The sequence below is a fragment of the Catharus ustulatus genome, chromosome 22 (assembly GCF_009819885.2).
Source record: "Catharus ustulatus isolate bCatUst1 chromosome 22, bCatUst1.pri.v2, whole genome shotgun sequence".
Taxonomy (NCBI): domain Eukaryota; kingdom Metazoa; phylum Chordata; class Aves; order Passeriformes; family Turdidae; genus Catharus; species Catharus ustulatus.
The window spans coordinates 2,623,823-2,648,912 of NC_046242.1; the positions used below are offsets into that span (position 1 = coordinate 2,623,823).

General features: G+C 42.0%; 2 protein-coding genes across 4 annotated transcripts; one reads left to right on the forward strand and one right to left on the reverse strand.

The window, feature by feature from the left end:
• Window positions 1-356: 356 nt before the first annotated feature.
• Window positions 357-8,405, forward strand: RNFT1 (ring finger protein, transmembrane 1). Of its 2 annotated transcripts, none has more exons than XM_033078098.2 (9): window positions 357-416; window positions 1,995-2,368; window positions 2,700-2,776; window positions 3,341-3,441; window positions 4,036-4,189; window positions 5,809-5,967; window positions 6,712-6,777; window positions 7,191-7,292; window positions 7,428-8,405. In XM_033078098.2, the coding sequence occupies exons 2-9, from the start codon at window positions 2,035-2,037 to the stop codon at window positions 7,560-7,562; spliced, it is 1,128 nt and encodes a 375-aa protein (XP_032933989.1). In that variant the 5' UTR covers window positions 357-416; window positions 1,995-2,034; the 3' UTR covers window positions 7,563-8,405. The 2 variants fall into 2 exon arrangements, with proteins under 2 accessions (XP_032933989.1, XP_032933988.1); XM_033078097.2 differs by lacking the exon at window positions 357-416 and adding an exon at window positions 446-873.
• A 1,550-nt stretch (window positions 8,406-9,955) lies between these two features.
• Window positions 9,956-24,653, reverse strand: RPS6KB1 (ribosomal protein S6 kinase B1). Of its 2 annotated transcripts, XM_033078096.2 has the most exons (15): window positions 24,428-24,653; window positions 21,333-21,382; window positions 20,646-20,766; window positions 20,287-20,355; window positions 19,729-19,876; window positions 19,043-19,100; window positions 18,589-18,689; window positions 17,629-17,719; window positions 17,337-17,427; window positions 16,925-17,032; window positions 16,572-16,634; window positions 15,790-15,867; window positions 14,378-14,485; window positions 13,735-13,847; window positions 9,956-13,266 (listed from the first exon to the last, which is right to left on the reverse strand). In XM_033078096.2, the coding sequence occupies exons 1-15, from the start codon at window positions 24,497-24,499 to the stop codon at window positions 13,029-13,031; spliced, it is 1,509 nt and encodes a 502-aa protein (XP_032933987.1). In that variant the 5' UTR covers window positions 24,500-24,653; the 3' UTR covers window positions 9,956-13,028. The 2 variants fall into 2 exon arrangements, 1 of the variants encoding a protein (XP_032933987.1); XR_004419926.2 differs by lacking the exons at window positions 9,956-13,266; window positions 13,735-13,847; window positions 14,378-14,485; window positions 15,790-15,867 and having other exon boundaries at window positions 17,333-17,427; window positions 24,428-24,555.
• Between the last annotated feature and the right edge of the window lie 437 nt (window positions 24,654-25,090).

The following is a 25,090-nucleotide window of genomic DNA, read 5'->3' on the forward strand; positions in this document are numbered from 1 at the left end:
ACTCCCTTAATCGCCACCGACAAGCAATGATACCGCAGCACACGTACATTTTTATATATATATCCCTTCATTTCCTTCCTTATTATTGCCTCCCCAGATTAATTTTAATTGAGGCTTTCAATAAAAACCACCAGGAACCTCCCCGCTCGTTTTGGCGGGGTTGAGGCTGAGGGGAGGCGCCCCCCCCCACCCCCTCACGGGCCATGGCGGGGCGAAGGCCGCGACGTTGCCAAAGCAACGCCCAGCTCTGAGCCTTCCTCCTCCTCACTCCTTCCTTCTCCTCACTCATCATCTTCTTCCTCCTCCTCCTCCCCTCACGGCTCCTCCTCTTCCTCCCCCCGCCGCGCCCTCTCCCAGCCCCTGGGCCCCGGCGATGGCGGCGGGCGGAGGGCGGGAGGCGCCGGGCGCCCCGTGAGGTACCGGGCGGGGGCGGGAAAGGGGCGCCCCCCGCGGCCCCTCACGGCGCCGGGAGCGAGGGGGACTCGGGGACGCGGCTCCGGGGTCACCTTCCCTTCTCCTCGCGGGGTGCAAACCCACCCGGGGGGTCCCCGGACAGACCTTCCTGACGAGATCTCTCGGCGCTTCAAACCCTGCCGGGGGTCCCGGCGAGCTGCGGGGGGAGCAGCGGCCCCGGGAATGCTCGAACGGGCCTTTCTGAAGAGCCTTATTTGAGTTAATATTTGAGGGGGGAGAAGGAAATCTGGGTGCGTGTGGGAGTCTCCTCTGAAATTCCATTTAATAACTCGGTGATTGGAAAGTTTGCTCGGCGCAGTGCCAGGCGAGGCTGCGATTCTCCAGCCCCGGCTTTTTAAACACCGAGCTGTCAGTCCTTGCAGAACGCGGCCCCCAAACACCAACTGCAGTGCAAATGAGGTGCTTTTTTCATTCCTTTCCGTAAAAACATCGCTCACTAACGCTGTTCACACAAGTCAAATCCATCCCCGCTTCATCGGTTTTATTCGTGTGCAAAAAAAATACAAAACGAGAATGTTGGTTGCTTTGAAGTATGATGTCATCTTTGGCCAACCAAAAAAAATAGTAGTAGTAGGAGCAGCACTTGTAAATATTAGTAAGTTCTCGTATTCATGTGTTAAAATGGTTCTACTATTTAATGTTACCTTCTTTTTTAAGGCCAAAGAATTTGTGGTTTGTGTAAAAGCACCCAGAACTTCTTGTTGGAAACCAATTTTGCTTTGTTTTTGTATCCTCAGTGAACCTAGCTGTGAAAAAAAAAATAATTTCAAAGAGGAATCCGTGTTTGAACAGTAGGATTATATTAAAATTCTCAGTGTTTCAATATTACTCCATAGTGACAAGTATTGTGTCAAATTCAGCTTCCAGGCATTCTCCAAAATCATTACTCTGATGTCACACCAGTCCAAAGAACTTGATTTAACCCTGTTTGATCCGAGTAAAGACTCACAGAGAAGTGAAAAAGTGCCCAGAAGACAACCAAATGATGCCAAAGGAAAGATAAATCAGACCTCATTTGGCTGCATTTCATTTTTCACTCTTTTAAATGCTTCTTAGAAAATGGCCTAACCTGGTTCTGCTCCCTTCCCCAGACAGGATAATCTCATTAATCTCCTAATGGCCCTCAGTTTTCAGCATGCACTGGCTTTTTCCTGGACGTGTCTGAACCAGTGCTCCCCAATTAATGGATGCATGGAAATGTTCTCCCTGCTTCCTTCCCATCAGTGTTTGCTCCTTTTCTGGCCCACTGCTGTTGCTATTTTGGTGAAATTATGCAGCACTCCCAAGATCTCTCCTGTCCAAGCCAGTGCTGCTCTGATTTGCACTTTTAGCTGATCCTAAGGCAGCCAGGAAATCTGCACATGGAGGGAAGGAAATCATTTTAATATGGGGACATGAGAGGAGGTGCTGTGGAGATGGGGTGTGATCTCAGACAATCACTCAGTACAACCTATTTGCTTTTCATTTTGCTGAACTATTTCTCTCTTTCCTCAACTGTTCCTGTTTATATCCCGCTCTAGGAGACACAAATTGGGAAAAACTCCAGGAGCAAACCGCACCATGCAAGCTGACTGTGCCCGCCTGCACGGCTCCCAGGGCAGCGGCGATGGCTCGGGCTCGGCACAGAGCTCCTGCCAGCCCAGCGGCGATGTGCGCATCCAGCTCAGCTCCCCGAGCGAACCCCGGGACACCGCGGCCTCCCGAGCCGGCTCCCAGAGCCGCTCCCACGGGCACGCCCATGGGGAGGCAGGAGGGCTGGAGGATGCTGCTGGGGAGCAGGAGGAGCAGGGAGGGAATTCCCTGTCCGAGCTGCGCTACCTCCTGCAGTGGCTGCACAAGAGCCTGCCCTACCTCCTGATCCTGTGTGTCAAACTCCTCATGCAGCACATAACTGGTACGGTGCAACAAAATCAGGGAACAGACCCTCCTCCCCCCTCCCCCTGCCAAGAAATAGTCTAATAACCATGCCTGAAATGTAATTCAATTTATTTTTAGCTTTATTTTTATTTGCTTTATTCATCAGAAAAGGAGATTTACTAAACTACATTTCAGTGGCTTCTGTTTCCTTTGCTGGCATATGTACAATGTGCTTAATTATCCTGGCTTGAGAGTCTGAGCTATTAATTCTAATTACAAAGACATATTAGAAGTGGCTGCTTTTTAACCCAGTTCAGTGATTTTTTTTTTCCTTTTCATGTTTATAACTGATCCTATTTTCCTAATAGGCATTTCTCTCGGAATTGGGCTGCTAACAACTTATGTGTATGCAAACAAAAGCATAGTAAATCAGGTTTTTCTCAGAGTAAGTATCACCCTATGCAACAAAACTCTTTAAGTCTTGCTTAACTTAAACAAGTTAATCCATTTTTGAAAGAAATGTGAATGGAGATGGTGTTTTATTTACTTAATAATATTAGGTATCAAGATGAAAGTAAAGTCTTAATGCTTCTGTACAGGGGAAATTCTCAGATAACAAGGTCTGCAAAATTCAAGGGGAAGGGTTTTTTTCCCCTCTGACTTTGACTATTGAAATCACTTTTTTGTTATTTGTGGGATGAAATAGCAGTTGACAGTTTCAGTTTTCAGCTCTGTGTTCACTCCCAAAGAGAAACCTATTGTTTCTTCAGAGTGGGCTGGGTTTTGGTTGTCTTTAGAAAAACCTAGAAATTGGTAGTTTGAAAATACTGAAATTACTGCTTTACCTTTCCACTGATTTCTCCGATCTTATGGGGTCTAAATCCCCTGAGATAAAAGTCCTGTGGTAGTAACTGCTGGGGTGCAGCAGATTTGGTGTTTGGGAAATCTTTCAGCATTGATTCTGAAGCAAGGACTGCACTGTCTGTACAAATTACAATTTACCTTGCAGGAACGGTGCTCCAAGTTGCAGTGCACTTGGTTACTACTCTACCTAAGTGGATCATCTCTCCTCTTGTACTACACCTTCCACTCCCAGTCCCTGTATCACAGGTAAGCAGAGAAACAGCTCCACCCCACCATGAAGTGCTCAGGCATGAACTGGGAACACTTTATCTGCACTTTTTCTTTAATTGTGGCATTGGTTTCTCTTTCACTTTAATCTCCATTCTGCCCCTTCTGCCAAATTTAACAGGTGCTGTCCTTAAAAACAGTATGTTGGAATTTCCTAGACTCCATACTCGATTTCATGGCACTGCTGTACCACAGAGAACATTCCTGGCTTTGATTCCCAGCTCTGACCCTTGGGAATACCAAACGTGGCATCCTGGGGCTCTGGGGAGTTTATGACTCCATCTGATTTTTCCCCCTTGTCCATTCTGTAGCTGCAGCCTTGGCTGGAAACCAAAGGCTAAATGCCAAACTGAGCTCTGGGGGATGGGGGCTGTGATGAAGGTACAGCAAAGAAGGTTCCAAGATGGAAAAGTTGTCAGAGATCCTCAGTGATCCATTTACAATTTTCTTAGCAAATGTTCTCCCTTGGTGTAAACCAGGTTTCCTTTTTTAATTAAACCTGCTGTGATGATCTCAGGTTACAGTTTCCTCTAAATAAGGTGCTCCAGTAACTTCTGATACTTCTTTTTGTAGCTTAATCTTCTTAAGCCCCACTGTGGATTTTATGAACTTTTGGGAGGTGCTTTGGATTGTTGGAGTCACAGACTTTATTCTGAAATTCCTCTTCATGGGCTTGAAGTGCTTTATTCTCCTGGTGCCTTCTTTTATCATGTCTTTTAAATCCAAGGTAAGGAAACAAGCTCCAGTTTTGATCCTTGTGAAGATTCTCTTATGGTAAAAGTAACTAATTATTAAATTCTACCCAGAGAAAAATCTGTAATTAAATGTCTGTATATAATCCACCATGGGCAAGAAAACCCTGTGGATTTCATGTTCTTCTCTGCTTGGTGCTAAAAAAGGTTTTCAGTCTGATCAGAAACAATTGCTTGTATTATATCATTGGATAAATGGGTTTATTTCTGTCTCCAAGCTGGAGGTTGAAACAAACCTTTTATTTTCTGCTCTGTAGGAATGTGTACACGGGCAGTTGGCCTGGAGCAGCTGGAGCACAGCAAATTTTGCACATGCTCAACAAGAACTGTCAAGATTTTTAAGATCTGCACATGCAAACAGCTGTTTTTTTCTGTCTCTTCAAAAATAATCCTGAATTTTCTTTGTTGTTAAAAAACTTAAGGAATATTTGTGTCAGATCAAGGAATTTGGTTCAGAGCTTAATTTCTCAAATCAGTGAGGTTTAATAATTTTCTCAGAAGCTTACATTCACTGGTGGTGTATTTATTTTTATCTGCTTCCCAAGGTGAGGCAGGCAAAACCAATTACATTTTATCTTAAAATTGCAATTACTAGTGCTGGTTCAGAAGAAATAAATTAGCAAGTACAGTTTGATGTGGTAGCATTTGAACAGGATGTTTTGAGACCTTTTTATCTCTTATAATGTACCAGAACAAGTTCTTCTGAGGTACAACTGCCTTCTCTAAATACTGATTTATAATCAAGATCTCTATTTTTTTTTCTACAGCTAGTGATGTAACATGCAAAAAAGTTATTGAAAATTCCATTGTATCAACCATGGCTAAATTAAAGAAGGAATCTGGCCAATAGTGGCAAATTGTGGCATCATCCAGTGTGCATTATAGAAAGAGTTATAAATACAATTTTAATAAAAACTTACCTTATTTCCTTAAAAGCCAAGCTACATATTTATGATTATACATGCACACACACAGTGTTCTGTGCAGGACACTTTTGTTTTGTTATTCACTAATTTTTTGGGTGTTACTGGACTCTGGTCACCTGTTGAGTTCAGTTCCCCTTTTGCTTCTCTCCTGGCCCCCCAGTTTTTATCACCTCATCCTTAAAGAAATTTATTATCAGGGGATAATAAACAAGATTTTTAGATAGACACAAAACTGTTTACAGAGAAAGTTTGTAATTATTAACAATAATTATAATTAATTGTTTGTTACTAAAAGAATGTGCCTTATTGTCACTTTTTAGCCCTGAGTGCAGGACACGACTCATGACAAGCTGATCTCTGTGACCAAATTTGTGTTACTCTCATTTTGCATATAACTTTACTTTTTTTAATGCTTATGAAATTAAGTCTGACAGCCCTGTTAAGTAGGTTGGCATCTGCCAAGCCATCCCAATTCAACCTATAATTTGATTTTCCAACAATCATTTCTGCTCCTGTTACTTGGATAGTTGTGGTGAGACTCGTCCTCCGATCTTCAATTGTTTCATTACAAGAAGCTCCCCCAAAGAATAACAATGCATCTTTTCTGTGTATTTTGCAAATCCTTGGAGTTTTAAATCTTGAGCTATTCCTTTGCATGTCTTGCTTAGGGCTACTGGTACATGCTGTTAGAAGAGCTCTGCCAGTATTACCGTATGTTTGTCCCCATACCAGTTTGGTTCCGTTACCTCATGGCCCATGGGGAGCTGGACACTGCCCTGGGATGGACCCTTGGCATTCTGCTGGGCCTCCTCTACCTCATCCTCAAGGTATGCAAGATTTATACTCTCCTCAAGTTTTGTATCAAATTCTCAAGTGATTGTTCTGCAGGAATAATCATTGGAGGGTTATAGAAACAGCACATTTCTGAAAGTGCCCTTCTGAACTCACAGCCAAGTTACTTCAGTTTTACTGATGCAGCCTTCCAGGAAAACTGGCTCAGGACTCAAAATCCTCTTTAGTTACCAATGGATTGGGACACAAAGGACACAGCTGCCATAGGTCCCATCACATCAGACAAAACTTGCAAAAATGAAGACAAAATTAACAGCTAAAAGAGTCACCATTTTCTAGGAAATGAAATTTTCTCTGCTGGAGTACCCTGTGTGATGCTAAACAATTTAAACATCTTCCTGCTGGCTGGCTGCTTCCAAAGAGCTCATCTGCCCCAAATGTAACCAGTTTGGCTTTAAACATGACCAACACTTCATCATGCTCTGCTACCTTAATTCCAGGACTAAAGACCATTCCAAGTATGATAATAATGCTGATACATTTGCACTCCAGTACTTCATTTCAGAACCTCAACACTCTTAAAAACCAGATTCCCACTAGGAAAAAATTCAGCCTAAATTCTTCATCTGGTTACATTTCAAACATTTAAATAAAACAGGGTCAGTCTGAACTATTGCTGTGCTTATGTGACTTCCAGTGTTGGAATCAAAAGCTTGGGAGCTTTTTACTTGACAGTGAAAAAATACCAAGCATAACTCAAGTTTTCCTTCCCATTGCAGCTTTTGAGCTTTTTTGGACAATGGAGAAACTTCAGGCAGGTCTTACGGATATTTTTTACACGCCCAGTGAGTACTGAATTCTCTTCTGACAAAACCACAACCCCAATTTACATGAAAATCCTTCTAGAAATTCCTCATTCCTGTTCTTCTGCATTGTTTTAGCAATAAACAAATGCATGTTTAAATTAACCCCTGTGTACTCATTCTCCCATTTCACTGAGTTCCTTGACTGAATGATAGTGTTGTCACCTGAACAACAAAATCACCCACAAAAAATATGTGCACATCCATTTAGAGAAAAAGATTTGAAATAAACCTTTTTGCCCTGTTTCTACTTTAAAAGTTTATTTAGATTATGGATTTAAGTTTCCTTGACATAGCAGCCCTTATTCCAAATTCCTTTCTGTCCTGGTATTTTGGGTTTGGCTTTTTCATCCCCCTTAAAATTAAAATTTGCTGCAAATCCTTTGTTTTTACAGCACTATGGGGTGCCAGCCAGCAAGAGACAGTGCTCTGAATCTGATGATATTTGTTCCATTTGCCAAGCTGAATTTCAGAAGCCTATTCTGCTGATCTGCCAGGTAATACACATAATCCCATTTTTAAAAAAATTAAAGATAAGTGTATGTTTGATGATTCTTTTTAGAAATCAGACTGTACAAATAATATAAATGGAAGAGCTTAGAAGCTCTAAGTTGTCATTCTTTCCATTCCAGCACACATTTTGTGAAGAATGCATCTCTTTATGGTTTAATAGAGAAAAAACCTGTCCACTCTGCAGAACTGTTATTTCAGACCATGTTAACAAGTGGAAGGATGGAGCCACATCTATGCATCTCCAGATTTTCTAAAGCTTGTCAAACAACTTGGGTTCCAGTTTGTTTGTTCACACTAAGGTTTTTCAGTTTACTGCAGATTAAACTGTAGGTGGCACAAGGAAGGAGTTTCCAAATTCCAGATCCCATGTATTCAAAACAGTGCAGAAAATGGCAACTTGACCTTTTTTAAGCAGAGAAAACTGTAGTTTTCAGAATGAATATAGAAAAGCCAGCATTGCTTCTCTTGTGATTCTCATAGGAAAGTCAAATCCTTGAAATCTGCTGCATTACTTCTTAATTCAACATTTTAAAATAAAAAGTTTAATAGGGTTCCAGACTGTACTAAACTGTATTTATCCTTCTAACACAGCTCAAGCCAAAAGGTCAATCTACTGATTTTATTAAAATTATGAGCAAACTTTATACTCTGGACTGCAGTGAGAATTAGAGCTGCTTGTCACTCCTGGCATTAAAGATCTTTAATGCTTGCCCAGTAAATGAGAGAAATGAGCTTATTAATGCACCTGGAACAGCAACTATTTCTCACTGCACCTGTAGATAAGCACAAGAATAAAATATTTCCCCTTTAGGTTCTTGTAGGCTTCTAATGGATCCTTGGCTTAATCTTTTGGCTTTAAACCAACCACTGATGTTAGTTTTCTACTTAGCATTTTATAAAGCTTGTATTTTTAAAAGAAATCTTTAATACTATATTTTTGTCATAACAGGAACCAGATTTTCTAACAGGGGAGAATCTATTTTATATTCTATTTGCAATCTGTAGTTTGCATAAAAATCAGAGAGAATAAATGCATTTGAATCTATTTGTTTGGTGCATGTTGAATAAAGAAAGATTTATTACTGTTTTGGTATGAACTCATAAGACTGCTCACTGCCAGGTATATTTTTCTTGATTAAGAAAACAAAAACCCTTTAAATGTTGCAATTTATTAATATTAGTTTTTATGTTATTTCTAGCACTATCTTCTCTGTAACCTCACTTTCCTCCCTGATTCCCTTTTTTTTCCACTTTGCTGTACAGGTAAGACTGAAAACATCACTCAAATAATTCTGTTACAGGAAAGTTCATTTAGTTACCATTAACTTGAGTTTGTCTTGCCTGAGGACATTTAGAAAACTTGTAAATTCAGGAAAAACAATTAAAAAGTGAAACACTTACTTGAATACCCTAAAGGTACAGCTCCAAGGGCAGAATCCAGTACTGAGAATAAAAATCTAATGAGATGGAAGATTCAAGCTAAGAAATACCATTACATCTGGCCTGTAAAGCTCACCAAGATTATTTTATAAAGCACAACAAAGCATTAGTGCTTTAAATCAACCCTGATCCTTTGGTCTCTGTCTCCAACACTGTAGTAACAACTGGAGTAAGTGTGGACATTGGTCACAAACAGGGATCAGGGAACAATTTCTCTTCTTTCTCTCTTTCTGTTGATTTTTCTATCCAAACCCAGTAATATTAACAAGCAAGTTTTATTTAAAAAACAACAATTAAAAAGAGATTTTGGTCAACACTTCATAAACCAAACAAGTCACTGTCCTCTTAGTCAGAGCCAGGGAGAAGTGAGTACCTGCCAGGCAGGAATGCAGAACTGCAGGAACTCTTCTGATCCAGGCCTGCTTGGCACACACAGACACCTCAGCTCTGCAGGGACACAAAGGGACAAAATGACATCAACAGCCACTTTTAAAAGCCCAAGAAGCAGAAAGTACCAGAAGGAACCTCTCTTGTGTCTTTAAGTTCTGAGGGAATTCCTCCTCCATTTCCCATCAGAGCTCTCAGCAAAGACAATGATTTACATTTCCTGTTACACTTAGAGCCTACCTACTTCCTAAAATAAAAACAAATAGGTCACTTGGATTAACATACGTTTAAATTTGCATTTAGTTGCTATTCACATCCACCTTATTTAGCTCTTGAGGATATTTAGTTGCAGTAAACTGAGAGATGAAAGCCAGGACTGGGATTACCTTTGTTTCTGCTAGGGCAGCTCCAGGGTGTTCCTGCAGACAGCTACAGATGGATTTAGTCTGGAAGAGAACAACTGGAGAAGTTCATTTATAGGACCTGCACGAAAAATATTCAAGTAATTTGCCTTCTTCTTAATGATTTCTCTTTTGGATAAAGGATTTCCCTCTGAATTGGGAAAATGAAACAGCAACAAGCCTGCTGTAGAGACAGAATTTAAATAAACCAACCAAACCCCAAACCAGAATAGCCTCCTCAAAGTTTGAGGCACTTTTTGATGAACACTGAGAGCAGCTTGGGAGTTAATACTGAAAAGAGAACAGACCCAAAATAAACTTCAGCTGTACACTTAAGAGTGGAGTCAAATATGAAATGTTCTCCAGCAGTTCAGCTTTTAAACAGCACAGCCAAAAAAAAGGGATAGTCAAAAGAACAATTGACTCGTTGATTTTTATCTTTTATTATGAGCTAATACCAGGATGACATTCAAATGTCAGATGGCACAATTAAGACAGTCTTGGTAGGAATTATTCCAGCATTCCCAAAATTACAATTTAGTACACGAATGGCGTCAAATGTATGCATCACTCCCACAGAGAAAAATGATGGAATTCTGAATATCTTCTACCAGAATAGTTTCTGCATCAAATGGGAAAAAGAAAAACTGCTGGTAACACAGCTGACCTAGAAACTTTTTCTGGTAATGACCTGCAGAACAAAGTATTTCCCTATTTAACATCTAGTAAAAAAAAATATGACTTTTGTTCAAGTTTAAGATTTAATACTTTTATATGGTTAGCCACAACAGGTATTAACCTCAGTTTTACTATATTTTTGTAATGCTACAAAAATCCTATAAAATCAAATTATAGTGAATTTTTCAGTGATTATAATTAAAAAAGCGCAGCTTGTACAAAATAAAAAAAATAAGATTCTATACTCTAATGAAAAATTTAAGACATTTTTAAATGAACAAAAGAAAGCACTTGTTAAGCTCTCCAATATTCAATGCATTCTGCACTTATCTGAAATAGCCAGACAGGAGCTAGAACTCCACTCCCCTTAGTTCACAACTAGTAATTTTGACACTATTATATATATATATAGAGGATCTATGTCTGATATTTTTACAAATAAATACAGGATAAACCATATTGCATAGTGTGTGCTTGCTGTCTGAGTCACACTCCCAAAGTTTCACAGTTCTGGTAGGGAATTCATTTACAATCTGTGGGCTGAAACATTGACAGTACATGGAATTTCCTAGGAAAACCCATGGCTTGGGTTTGGAATTGATCAGTGAACTCAGACAAACAACTCTTGCCATTCTTGCCAGCCATTGAACCAATTCCACTGGACAATTCTATCCAGCCAAGCAAAAATAACTGCTAGCTGTAACTAGGACCAAGAGAGATCTGCCTCTAAAACTTTACATTTTTGTTGGTTTTAACCAAGTTCCTTTATCCTCAGTGAATGTCAGGAAAGTCCAGGTGCTGTGTGTTTGCAGGCAGCCCCAGTGCAAACACTCCTGAGCACCTGGATTTTGGTTCCACCAAATCACCCGTGGCCACGTCACCAAGCGAACAATGGCAATCTTCCAGTATGTCACTGCAAGGTAACTTGATTTTCTTGCTAAAACTTAAAAAAAAAATTATATTTTTCAACAAAAGGCTTATCAGGAAGTAAAAAAACCCACAATCTGATTTTTGCTCAATCATAACCATTTTTTGTGTTGGTTCTTTGTTAGCATCAAGGTATCTGAATCCTTCTGCCTTGCCAATTGTAGCAAAGAGCACTGTGATCGGATTCAATGCTTACAGAGAGTTTTATGGCTTGGATCCTATGGCTCAAAAAGATTCAGTATCCACAGAGTAAGCAGAATCTAGAATAAAAAAATCCCTACTGTTGTGAAACACCAGAAGTAGACTTTGCACAGTTTGACTAAAAGATAATGCAACGTGTGGCAGGCAAAAAGTGACAGGACTTGTATGCAGCTGCATGATCATCTCCACACACACGCACACACCATCCACACTCTAACTCTAGGGTAAAGCTCTGCAGATATTAACCCTTTCACCAGCTATGTTCATGGAAATGCTTTCTCTTTAAGGCAGGAAGTATTTAAAGTAAGGTAAAGTTTTACCTTTATTTTATTCTTTGTACCTGTAAGTCAGTTGTACAGATCGTGACAATTTTAAAAACATAAATAGTGTCCTAAAGAACATGTTTGCTAAATTAAAGTTTTGCTAAAGTTCTGACCCACTGTGGAAGACATTCACTGAAAGGCCATTGAACACTTTTCTCATACAATCAGCAAATTTATTGCCCCAGCATAGAAAAAAAATGTTGATAAATTTAGAAATGTGTAATGGCAGGGAACTACCATAAGCAAAATTTCATTATTAATAATAATAATTTAAAAAAACCTCAAATTCTTACCCACTGGTTACAAAAATATTTATTACCTTATACTCTGGAGGATTTGTCTGTGTTTCCTGTGGTACTTCCTAGAGATTTCTACTGACCTTGTGTTCTGCTGACTGTTGATCTCTGTGGGTAAGAATCTGAGGACCAGCGTGTACAAAAGTGATGTTTCCCAGTGAAATGTCTGCTGAGGACAGGCATGAAATAAGCAGGACATGTGTGAGCCCATGGCTTCCAGTTAAGCCTAGAACATAGCAGCACTGCTGTTTGATTAAATCCTTGTGTCTTTGCAGGAACAAACAGGAATTGCAGCTGGGGAAGCAGGGAAACAGTTCTCTCCCACCCCACACTGCCAGGCTGGTCAGTGAGTGATTCATTTATTGATTGGTTGGTTCATGAGGAGGAGAATCAGAACTAGAGCCTTGAACTTTCTTCACAGCAACCAATTAAGTTTGCCTTTTTTTCATTTTGGGATACTTTCCATAATGAGCTGAATCAAAAAATCTATTTGAAAAATATATATTTATATATATATATATATATAAAAAAAACCTCATTATGTTTTGAATGTGAAACACCAATTAAGTTTAGCTTTCCTCTTTGATTCCACCCCATTGTAGGAAACCGCTTAACGAAGCTTGCATGCTAATTAGCCCTCAGCTGCAAGCCTGCAGGCATTCCAAACTCTGCCTAGTGAAAGGGCCAACCCTCCTGACACATTCAGACTACACCAGTGATTCTGAAGCAACATCCTGCCCCTTAATACTGTCAGTCTCGAGCTCTCAAGCTGAAAGATCCTTGATAAGGTGAGAAGATGTCACTGGAATCAGTAAGATGATGTGCCTAGAGTTCTGCAATACCATTTGCTAAAGTTTTTTTTGTTTTTTGTTTTTTTATGCACCATTGATTGACAGGAAAAAAAAAATCCGTTTTTCTTTGCTTTCCAAGTCTCTCTGTGCAATGACCGATTCTTTGATATTGTCACTTTTTAAAAGTAAACCAAACAAGCCCTCAAACTTCAGCTTCCAGGGGGCTCATGTCTGTTCTTGGTTTTCCACCTTCCAAGGCTTACAGAAATGGTGTTGTCATAGATTCATGCGCAAGTGCTCCGGCCGTTTGGAAATCATGGGGAAAGCCTGTTTTTTGTAGGGCCCAGAGTTTGGTTGCCTTATTGGAAGTGGTGCTGAAGCCTCTCCACAGACTGTCACATCCATTTGTTCTATTCCACTGGTCTCCATGGGGTATTCCACAGGTGGCTGGGTGTTGGATGCGCCGGCAGAAGCACCTCTTCCCCAGAACTCCCCAGGGGAAAACTTGACAGGGCTTTAAAACAAGAAATGCAAAAATCAGAGATGGAGACATGCACAGCACCAAGGTACAGCCCTTACTCTGCAGGAAACTGCACTATGGAGAAGCAATTCTAATTCTTCCTTCCGCTTCCAGGAGTTTGAGAAAATCCCATGTCTGGCTTCTTGTAAAATGCTCTCATTTTGAGGTGATTGCAGAAGGGTTTTTCTGTACTAACACGATTCTTTAGTGCTTGTGATGTTCTGAAACAGTTTTAAGTGCATCAAAGTCACCACTCTGAGGCTGGATCAGCACTGAAAACAACAAATTAGAACTTCATGTGCTACCCAACACCACAGATTGATCTCTAATAACATCAGAACTTAGAATCACTTCTCATAAAAGTGCTGGGCTTACTCAGCCTGCATTTTTTATTTCTAGTGCTTCAACTACTTGTCAAAAAGTGCATTGTAAAAAAAAAAAAAAAAAAAGAAGATAAATTACCTGACTGGTGTCCTAGGGCTACCTATGAATCTGCGAGGTGATCGAATTTTTGGTTCAAAAGAAAATTTCTCTTTTACGCTTTCAAGTACAGATGGAGCCACATACGTAAAACCCTGCAAAACAGGAAAAAGGCACTGCAACTCACAGGCAAGGTCTGCAGCCAGGATCACCTGGGCAGTTATGAAAATCTGATTCTTATAGGAAAATTAGAAAAAAAGAGTCAGTGTGGACATTTGAACCCTTACTCCTTGAAGCAAACAGTGGGACTTGAGGGAGTTGCCACAGCCCAGTTATTTCTCCCCAGATCCCAGATTCCCACAGGCACTCTCAATTTAATTAATTTTGCTCTATAGACTGCCCATTGCTGTCTGTGCATGGCTGTGAAAGCAATGCCATGTCAGGCTTCACACTGCAGCTCTGAATCAGAATGCTGACATTCCACAAGGGCAGCACTGTTTGCTGGCTGCTGGATAAAGAAAACGTCAGCGATAACCAAAGTACTTTACCAGCCTTTAAACATTTCAAACCTGTTACAGGATTTGGGTTTAGTTAAGAGCAGTTGCTTCAAGGATGAATTTAGCTGAAATTCCCACATTTCCAGCAGCAAACCTCCCTCTCCACAGCCCCTCACTGGCTCACTCACCAGAAAGACCTGGTTGGCACTTTCACTGAGAGTTGAGTCATCTGGGCTATCAACAGGTGTCTGACGTGTAAACTTTGAATCAAACTGGCTCACATCCTCTTCAGATTGCTTTGCAAAAACAAAATGATTAAGGGTTTATATTACAGATATCAACCAAATGGCTCAGCGGTGAGCAGTGCAGCCTCTGGATGGAGTTCATTCCATGGGTTTTTGGCAGAGCTCTGCTGGAGGAAAACCCTGGAGTGGTGTCGGAATCCTGTCGCTGCCAGTGGGAGGTCACTATGGGCACTGCCACTGAGAAATAAAGGCAAGGGGGAGGGGCAAAAATTATGGATCAAAAAGGAACACAAATTAAAAAGATGCCTTAAAAAATGTCTCAAATTACAAACAAAAAGCTTTTAGAAATACAATGCCAGTTTCTTTCAAGTTTAGCCCTTGCCACAACCAGTACAGAACAGTTGCACCTATTTAGTTTTTGGAGGCCTCTCCACATAGTTTTGTCCCATTTTTGCAGACACAGAAGTGTTTAGAGTCTGAGGGATAGAGGACAACTCTGGAATAAGTGATTATGAGGAATATTGTTTCATTTGTGCAAAGAGTAACAGTAATTCTAAAATCCCTTCTTTATCCCATGTGTCACTGGAAAGGCAGCAGGTGCTCATTTGTGCAAGCCATGGAAGCACAAGTTGAAAAACCACCTGGTTTAAACAATGAACTTCCATAAAATTGCTACTGACAGAAAAACCCAAAACCACTTTCAGATCAATATTTGGAAATACCAGTCTTGAGTCTTTCTAAATTTCATTCCAAAGAGTGAGGAGAAAAAGTCTGGAGACCCCACGCTGTAGAATGCTTGCCATTAGTGATGCTTAAGCCAGTTTTAAGTGAGAATTTTAGTAGCTGGGAATTATAGAGGTGGCAATACCCAGAGCTGCTGGAGCTGATTGTTCCCAGAGGGAAAACCAGACACCATACAGATATAAGATGGGATAATAAAAACTTGTTCATCACAACTTGTTTGAGGTAACTATTGCTTATAATGCACAAGATGATTTATAAAGATTAATAAGCCAACAGAAAGTGCTTAATTAGGTGATTTCATTCCCTTCTGCTTAGCAACTCTATCTAGTTGAAACTAAACACTGACTTACTGTAGAGGGTTTAGAAGCTGATCTCAGAGTGAACTGCACTCAGGGGTGTTTAACCCACAGGTCAGAAGGAGGAGTTCAGACTGAAGCAGATCAGATCTGCCAGCTTTGAGAGTCAATCTGTCCCCTGAGCTGCTAGAACTCAAGTACCAGGAATCAGTGGCACTCCAGTTTGTAAAGTGAATGTTTCTAAGTTTTTATTAAGAGCTTTGCTGAAGGCACACAGGGAATCTCTCTCTCTCTCCCAGTACTCCCAGTACATACCAATAAGGGTTTAAAAGGAGGTTCCACCTTGCGTGCCAGCAGCTCGTCCCAGTTGATGTGTCTGAAGAACGCGTGAGCCTGCAGGAGGGACAAGAGCACAGTCAGCCTCTGCCTCCAGGCCACAGAGGCAGAGTTCACCACTAACATGTTCTATCCAGAGCCTTTCTCTGGGGTGTTGCTTTCCAAAATCACATTTGGTTTAGTGTAGAATATTCTGCAGTGCTACCTCGGAGTAGCTGGAAGAGCTGAGAATTGAGATCACACCTCCAAGTCAGACATGTCCCCATTTCCTTGGAAGTGCTAGAAAAAGCCACTTTACATGCAAAATACCTCTGGATTTTCCAGCTTTAGAAGTTAAACTATTACAAAACACTGCATGAATGACAAATTATCAGAACTGTGAAATATGGAGGACTCTCTAATATTTGTTGATATCACCACAAAAACAAAGGCAAGCTGGAATGCCAAGGAGCTGCACTAATACAAGGCTGGCAAGTTTTTTATCAGATTGCTGAGGAGAGTATCCTCACCATTCCAGGGCTGCACAATTAGCACTAAAAGAGATCTACTGCAAGACAGAGCTAAATAACAGAAGTTATTTTCCAAATCTCAAATTATCAAATAGGCAGACAGCTGCTTTTGTTAAGCTTTAAAAACTTCAGGTTTTGATGAGTGTGGCTGCCTTTCTGCTCATTACCCTTCAAGACAGACACTCTCCTTCCCTGAGGTACCTTCAAAGCTGTTTTATTTTCAATGAGGTAATTTAAGAAGTCTCAAGTTACCTGAACTTCTCCAGCATCTCCAGGACCAGCTCCTAGACGTGAGGCAGCATTTCTTTTTAGCAGCTTGATGAGAAATAACATCCAAAAAAGCAGAATTAGTTATGCTGTTATAACCAGACTAGTTCTGCCATAAATAATCACTTCAATGATGCAGAATGAATACAGAACAATCAGAAAAATCTGCATTCACTTGAAAACAGTTGTATTTTCAAGGGAAATCACTTTCTGTACCACTCAGCAAAACAGTGACTTAATCAGTAATAAACCAAGCCTGAACTGAGCAGCCACAGTGGTATCATTATATTTCTATTTTCTGCATACATGTGGAGTACTGACAGTCATTAAAATTCTACCTTTTTAAGCAGATCTCTGGCTTCTTGTGTGAGGTAGGGAGGCAAGTTGAGTTTACACTTGAGAATCTTGTCAATTGTTTTCTTTCTGTTCTCCCCAGTGAAAGGAGGCTGGAAAGCACCATTGAAACAGAAGGAAAAACAGGATTTGTTCAGGTCTTTAATGTGCACACAGAACTCACTTCAGTCAGTTATAAAGCAGGTAAAATAGTCATTTATACAGCAGTGCAAATAGGCACTGTTTGGATAAAAGCAGCCCATGTCTGTAGTCAAACTTGAGAGCTGTATTTTGGTTCTTTCTCATTTGCAGTGTATATAAATACAATATATTTATTTCTACATGCAGCTGAGTTAGGGTACAGGGAAGCAGGAAAGCTACAAAGGGAAATACATGCAATTATAACTGTGCACCTACTGCTCCAGTCAGCATGTCATACATTAATGCCCCCAAACTCCACCAGTCCACAGCACGGTTATGCCCACTCCTCATCAAGATTTCAGGGGCCCTATAAGCAGAAAAATCAAAAACATGAAAGCATTTTAATGAGCTTAGTACTAATTGTGGCTGCTAGTTTTCAAACAGAACCCCATTTATCAAGTCAAGTTGTCCTAAGTGACTGAACACATGAACCACCAGTTAAAAAAGGCAAACCACAGGCATTACCCCCAGAGCAGAGCAATATTTTGGATTTCATGGTGCAGCTCACATGTATTCAATTGTTCCACAGAATGTGTGTGTGACTGTTCCATCGTGGATGGATTCTTTACACAACCCGAAGTCAGTCAGTTTTACATGACCTGGAATTAAACAGATCAAATTTAAAGCTTGTCAGAATTTGTACAAGTAACATTGAGAAAAATTAGCAGTTTTTAACTTGGATATATAATTACTCTGAATTACTTCCACATATGGTCTGCCAAAGCAATGCAGCCAGAAAATAGAGCAAGGTAATCACATTTACAGAGAAAACTGAGTGCTGCCACTTGACAAACTACCAAAACTTATTCAAATACAGACAAATGTATTTAAACATAAAGACTGTAGAGCATCATTTAGCTAAAAAAGTAGGTTACTGAATTTTACTGCCTGCTTCAAAATTCACAGAACAATCTTCAACAAACTGTAAAACACTCTGAATAATTCAGTACAAAGACTCAGACTAAGTAAATAAGTTGTTTAAGAAAACATGAAAATTCTGGGTGGTACAGATTGCCAGACTGATCAGTGTCACACAGTCACTGGCACAATCAGGAACTGGAGCTGCTGTCAGTGGGAGGTGTCAGCTGCTGGCTAAGTCATTTCAGCCACAGATGATTTGGCATCCTACCCAAACTGCCTTTCCTACCATCAGTCATCCCCATTGACTAAAATGTCTAAAGTGTCACAGGTTCTACTTCACAATGATCCAGCAGAAGACAGAAAATCCAGAGGTGCAGAAATCAAGCACTCAAAGCATGCCTGGGTACATGGAAGTTAAGTTTGCTGTGCCTATTAAACCAAGGAAGCTGAGTTTGAGGGCAGTGAGCTCTGGCAGCTCCTCACTTATCCCAGGAGTGCTAACAACCCTCCACTGTTCTCAGGACAATCACCCAAAACTGAGGTGTTGTGACCTTTGGGAGAACTGTTTTCAAAGGACTGGCAGCCTGACTCATGACTAGAGCTCTACCTTGGTGATTAAGCATGATATTTTCTGGCTTCAGATCCCGGTAGATGATTCCTTTTTGATGCAAGTGCCCCAGTGCCATTGAGATTTCTGCCAAGTAAAAGCTGAAAAGGAACAAAATCAGACATACTCAATCATGCAGAGCATCTTAAGTAAGACTTGCACAGTTTTCAACCCCCAAACCTTGACCACAGCCCTATGGACAGAGCCTCACTGAGCAGCCAGCAGTGGACCCTCCTCTGTTGTAAGACTGGAGTTCCACCAGCACAAACTGGTGAGGACAGTTCAAAACTGGTGAGGACAACTCAAAACTGGTGAGTACAGCCCATGTACACCCTCCCCAAAGCCACTGAACTCCTCTTTCACTACACTCTAAAATGAATGAGTAGTTAAATATAGTTTAAGTACTTGGAAAAAAAAACCCAAACTATTAATTTACAAAAATAGCTTCACTTACCAAGCTGTGTCTTCCATAAATATCCCTTCTCTCTCTAACTGCATAAATAGTTCTCCTCCTGTCAGGAGAAAAAATAGACTGTACTCAATTAAAAGTATCATTAAGTCAGTTAAAAGTCTGTTTTCTAGGAAAACTGTAAGCAACAGGTATTTTTATCTGCTGTACAATAGGCTGCTTCACAAAAAAAACAACTGAAGCACTATTCTGTTACCCTCAGGATTCCAGCAACCTGAAGAAATCAGCATTTTAAAAACAAGAGCATTTCTGTCCCTGGTTTTTGTTGTTACAGCTTGAAAAAATTGCTTCTAATCTGTGTCTGTTTCCCTAACCATGAAATAAAGGTAACACTTCTTCTGTCACAAAGAACATGCAGGGACTGACTAAACCCTCAGGTAAATCTGCAGGATTGCACAGAACACACAAAAATAACCAATCTAATGGAAAGAAAAGTCTTAAAACCCCTTCTCTCCTGCACTGTCATGAAAAAGAATTATTTTATGTTTCATTCCTCTTTATTGTATGGAATTAGAAAGTTTATTCATGTTCTTCTAGGTATTTTTAATATAAATCTGTTTCAGTTTAAGACACCAAGCCATCATTAATTGGTCTTTTAGTTGTAGAGCAAGAAGCCCAAATTCTTCATTGTGCAAGACCCCAAGAAGGACACAAAAATCTCATATACTGACCACTGAGATACTCAAGGATGAGGTAGAGTTTTCCACCAGTCTGAAAGGCATAAATTAAGTCTACAATGAAGGGATGTTTCACTTCCTCCAGTATATTCCTCTCTGCTTTCGTGTGAGCTGTGTCCTTGGCATTCCTTACAATCATTGCCTGCAGAAAGCAGGGATATGTGAGCACAGAACAGGCTAAACCAGGCAGTTCACACTGACTTCAATTCTGAGTTTATTCAACTACAACACTACATACGAGTTAGCAACAGCATTAAAAAATTACATTTCACCACAATATCTACATAAGAGATTTCCTGCAGAAGTTTAAGTCTTTATTTCATAGAATCACACAATAATTTAGGTTGGAAAGGACCTCCTGAGCTATTTAAATGAGAACTACCCAGACAGAAAAATCTGAAGTGTAATTTTAATTCCAACTGCATCTGAGTAAAAACTGTATATATCCTAGAACTTATTTTAAGGTATATTAAATCATTAGATAATTCTAGAAGGTAAGTGGAGGGACAGATTTACTTTTTTAGATTCAGAGAGCAGTGAAATTCAGGTTACCTTTTTAAGAACTTTCATGGCAAATATTTTCCCGGTGTTTGCTCCGGTTACTTTTCGTACTTGAAACACCTAAACAACACCAACACAATCACACATTTCAGCTGCATTAACTGCCACAAGCTAAAAAGCAAAGTTGTGCAAGAAGGAGAGAGGAGATCACCCACAAACCACAAGGCAAGAGGCAGAGAGTGGATGCAGAACGAGTTTGGGACATTCCCTGCTGCTTGCAGCGGGTGAGGCTCTGCCTCAGTGCCAGCCTTGGTTCTATCTCAGCAGAATGGACTTTTCAGAGAGGGGAATGAGAGCAAAGCAAGGGAGCAGAGAGGGTGTGGAGGGCTCAGTGCTGCAGGGTTGCTGACCTTGCCGTAGCCGCCTTTGCCCAGCACGCGCAGCAGCTCGAAGCACTCGGGCCGGATCTTCTCAGGGCCTCTGTTCACACTGGTCTCTGAAATCTCAAACTTTTCACAATGCTCCATCCCACTGCAGAAAAGCAGAACAAGGCTGTGAGTCCTACCTGGCACTGAGAACTGAGCAAATGAAAGCATTGCCTCCCTGCAAAGTGTCTGTTCTGACCTAACAGTGACAGTCTGAGATCAGGAATTTTTGTTTATTGTGTGCAGAGCTGCAGCTTGCACTGACAAGGTTACCTGCAGATTTTGGGGATTTACAGTAGCAAGATTTCCTTCAAACCTCTTCAGTCTATACTACAGCAGAATTAATTAGAGGATGAAAACCTCAAACTGACTCAGGTATTTCTTTATATTGTTATATCCATATTACAAATATTATTCAGAGGTAAGAGATTTGTTAGGAGAAACAAGGATCAAAAGACAAAGAGCAGCTTTCACCAGAATTCTTTTTATTATTATTATTTTATTCCAAGATACAATTGACAAGTTTTAATGTGAGGAAATAATGAAACATCTAGAAATGACTCAATGGAACCAGAAAGACAAAATTTTCCATTTTCCTTACCAATGTAACAAAATTAGAAGTTTTATGTGGTTGGCATGAATGATACAGAATATTTTCTAGCAGCAACTTACAGGTCATATTGGCCAACTCCTCCATGGTCCATGCTCTCACTTAATTGACCCTGGGGATGAGAAGGGTAGAAGAAAGATGAATTAGAAAAATGAAAGCATTAAAAAAAATGCACTGATGTGGTTTACAACTTTGTAAGTTTGAAAAGACGAAATCTCTTTATAATTAAATAGGAATAAAAAATTATCAGAAGATCAAAATTTGCTGTACTGCCCTGTGTCTCAAGCAGTCGCACAGGGAACCACTCTTACCTGGCTGCATTGTTATTCAGTCACTTAAATATCAGAGATACAATTTCACACCCCCAAGTGAACTTAAAAAATGTTAAGGTACAGCAATTTTCTTTAAAATTCCTCTAACACAGAAATTTTCAAGTCCCATTGCAGTTCTATGCAAATTAGACCAGTAATAAAATTATGTGGACAGATGACCTGGGACTGATCTGCAGTAGCAAAAAACAATCTACTGAGAAGGTTTTAGTCAAATCCCAATTGTGATGAAAGAATTCAGCTTTACTCTGATGTTAAACACATTTTCTGACCAATAATCAGCACTGAACAAGTTCCTGCACTTCAGCATCAGAACCAATCACCATTAAGCAATGTGGTTTAATTCTGAAGAGTTATTTTCCTCAAAGAATTTTTTACCTGATCCCTTCCCTCTGACTGTGGCTCTACATGGCAAAAGAAATGCAAAGGCAGCAGACAGCTGGAATGAATACAAATAGAATGTCATGGGCAAGCTTCTAGTGAGCCTCAGACCATAGTGTCACATTCTTATTTTTAAAAATATGGACACAAAATAACAACTGTGAGTTCGTGGTAAACAGCCTGGAACTCACAGACTGAATATAAATATGTTGAGTGACCTGTGAAATTCAGAGAAGCAGAACAAAAAGAAAACCCACTGAGATCTGCAAAAGTCAGCCCAGGCCAAGGAGTGCATTTTAAAATATTACCCAAGTGAAAACACTAACCAAAGAAAAACTCAAAACTTTCAGCAGTTTCCAGACCATTTCAACGTTAAAGTTTACAAAGGCTGGTTTATTTTGGGTGATCTAAAGGGGAATTTAACTTTTGGATCCACCTACTTAACACCACAGGCAATTCAGGAGTCCAAAAGATCAGGTTTGTTTCCAGCTCAGAGAGCTGCCAGCTCATGTCCTCCTGGTGACATTTATTAGAGAAATCCAGCTTATTGACATGTTTCACAATAAAAGCCACTAAAGCTGCCCTTGACCCCAACTCTTAGATGCCAACAAATGAATTTTTAAAAATTCAACCCAGAGAATAAACACCCCTCAGTTCCCAGAGCAACTCCTCCTGTTACCCAATGGTTCTGGCAAAGTTTACGTGTGTTGCTCTTGCTCCTGTGAACTTTGGGTTTCATTCTCTGTATTAATTTAACCAAAACTCACTTCAGATACCATTCTGGTATTTTTTCAGGGTTTCTACTCTTTTCACAGCCCCAAGAAAGGCACTGGGAAGCCAGCAGCCCTTCAGTCCATACATTGTTTCACTTATTACCAACACCTAAATTAAGGCTGAGGCTTTTTTCACCATAATAATTAGTGCAAACACCACATGGCTTTGGAGGGAACTCCTTCTAAACAATGCTTCAGATTTTCCAGGATGGCTGTGCCTACTCAAACCCATGACTGAGCTGTCTGGGCTCCTCCTGGACTCAACCAGAGACCAATACCACAAATTTGACAACACAGTCCAGAGTGTCCCCCTTGCTCATTCCTTGATCTCCACTGCTCTGGCTGCATCCTCTCTCTGATCCTTGCAGGATACACATTTCCTGCTCTTGGGTTGTTTTAATCTCCAGCCCATTCTCACCCTCCTTTACCTGTTTGCCAAAAGGCACTTGAGACCAACCAACGTCCATAAAAATATCAGTCATGGCAAGGGCTTAAAATCCACAATGGTTTGATTGTTCCCTGAGACTGAATTACAGGAACACAAGGGAGAACAAACTCAACTTTCTCGCCACCTCGCTCAGAACCTGTTCTTGGCAGCATGAACAGGGTGATGCAAGAGAGGTTTTCCAAAGCCAAGTGTTTTATTGATTACTGAGGTGACAGACAGAGCTTTTCCTGCAGGTTGAGAAGCCTTCAGCTGTAAAACAAAGTCTCTACAGGTTACATGGAGTTTGGGTAACAGAATATCTGCTTATCTCCTGAAGGGAAGTACCTGGAGAGAACCTACAGCAAACATGGAAGGGACTTTTTACAAGAGCACGGAGGTTTACATCAGATATTGGGGGGAAATTCTGCCCTGGGAGCATGGGGAAACCCTGGCACAGGGTGCCCAGAGAAGCTGTGCCTGCCCCATCCCTGCACAGGGCTTGGAGCAACCTGGGATAGTGAAGGGATTCCTGCCCATGGCCTGAGATGATCTTTAAGGTCCATTCCGACCCAAATCGTTCCACGATTCTGTGATCTCAAAGGCTCCAAGGCTGTCATTAGCATTTAAAGAGCAGAAAATAAATGCAGGGACAGCTTGAGTAACAGCAAACAGTTAATATACAAAACAATAACAAAAAGCAACAGAAAGAATGGAAAAAACATAAACAGAGATGATGCAATTAAATCCCCCTAAAGCTTTGACAAGCTCTAGATAAACATCACGAGCTGCAAAGTGCACATTTATCAGGTGCTCTGCACGAAAGCACGAGATGCAAACACCGCTGACCCGCCCAACGCAGCATTTTAAACCTCTGCTTTTCATTTTGGCGCGAGAGCAGCGACTTTACACGGCTCCAGAAACATCGGCATTTCTGCCCTGACGTTGGAACATGTGACAATAAATAAATAATAAAAAAAACCCACCCCGCTGCGGCGCTTGTGCTGGGATCCCAACGCCGAAGTTCGGCAGGGCAGAGCTCCGGCTGTGCCCGCAGCCCCGAGCCGCTCCGGGCGCGGCTGTCCCGGGGCAGCGCGGCCAGCTCGGGCTCTGCCCGGCCCCAGCGGCGGCCCCGCCGCGCTCCCGCCGCCGCCTCAGCGCGGACCCGCCCGGCCCCGCGGCGCCTCCCGCGCCCTCCCCTCCCTCAGGCCCCGCGGCCTCCCCCGCTCCGTCCCGGCCGCCGCTCTCACCCCCTCCTCCAGCTCCTCGTCTGAGCCCGCCTCCTCGGGCTGGTCCAGGTCGATGTCGAACACTCCCGCCATGGCGCCGCCGCCCCTCGCTGGCTCCGCCGGGTGCCCGGGGCCTGCGCCGCCTCATGGGCCCGCGCCCCGCAGCGCCGCCGCGGCCGCCATCACCGGCTGCGCGGCCGCAGCGCGCCTGCGCCCCCGCCCCGCCCGCGCCCGCCGCGCACGCGCAGCGCGCGTCCCGGCCGCGCCGAGCCTGCGCAGTGAGCGCGCCCCGCGCCCGCCCCCCGCTCCCGGCGCCGCGCCTGCGCAGAGGCCGCGGTGAAGCCGCGCGGGCGGGAGCGCTCGGGCCGCTGCCCAGACCGCGCTGTGCGCGTGCGCGAGGCGCGCGGTTCGAAGGCGCGGGCGCTGCGGGGAAGGCGGGGATGAGGTGAGCCCTGAGGGGCGGCCGGGGCGGGACCGGACCCCGACCGAGAGCGGGGTCCCAGGGCGGGCTGTTGAGGAGGAAGGCTCGGGGACAGGGCTCGGCACTGAGGGATGTGAGGGCAGGCAGCGGCGGGAACATGGCGGTGTTCCCTGAGGGGAATAGCGGCCCTGAGGGGGGTCTGTGACCGCGGGGACTCGAGTGCGGCTCCCCGCGGAGAGAATCGGGCACGGGAGGGTCGGTAT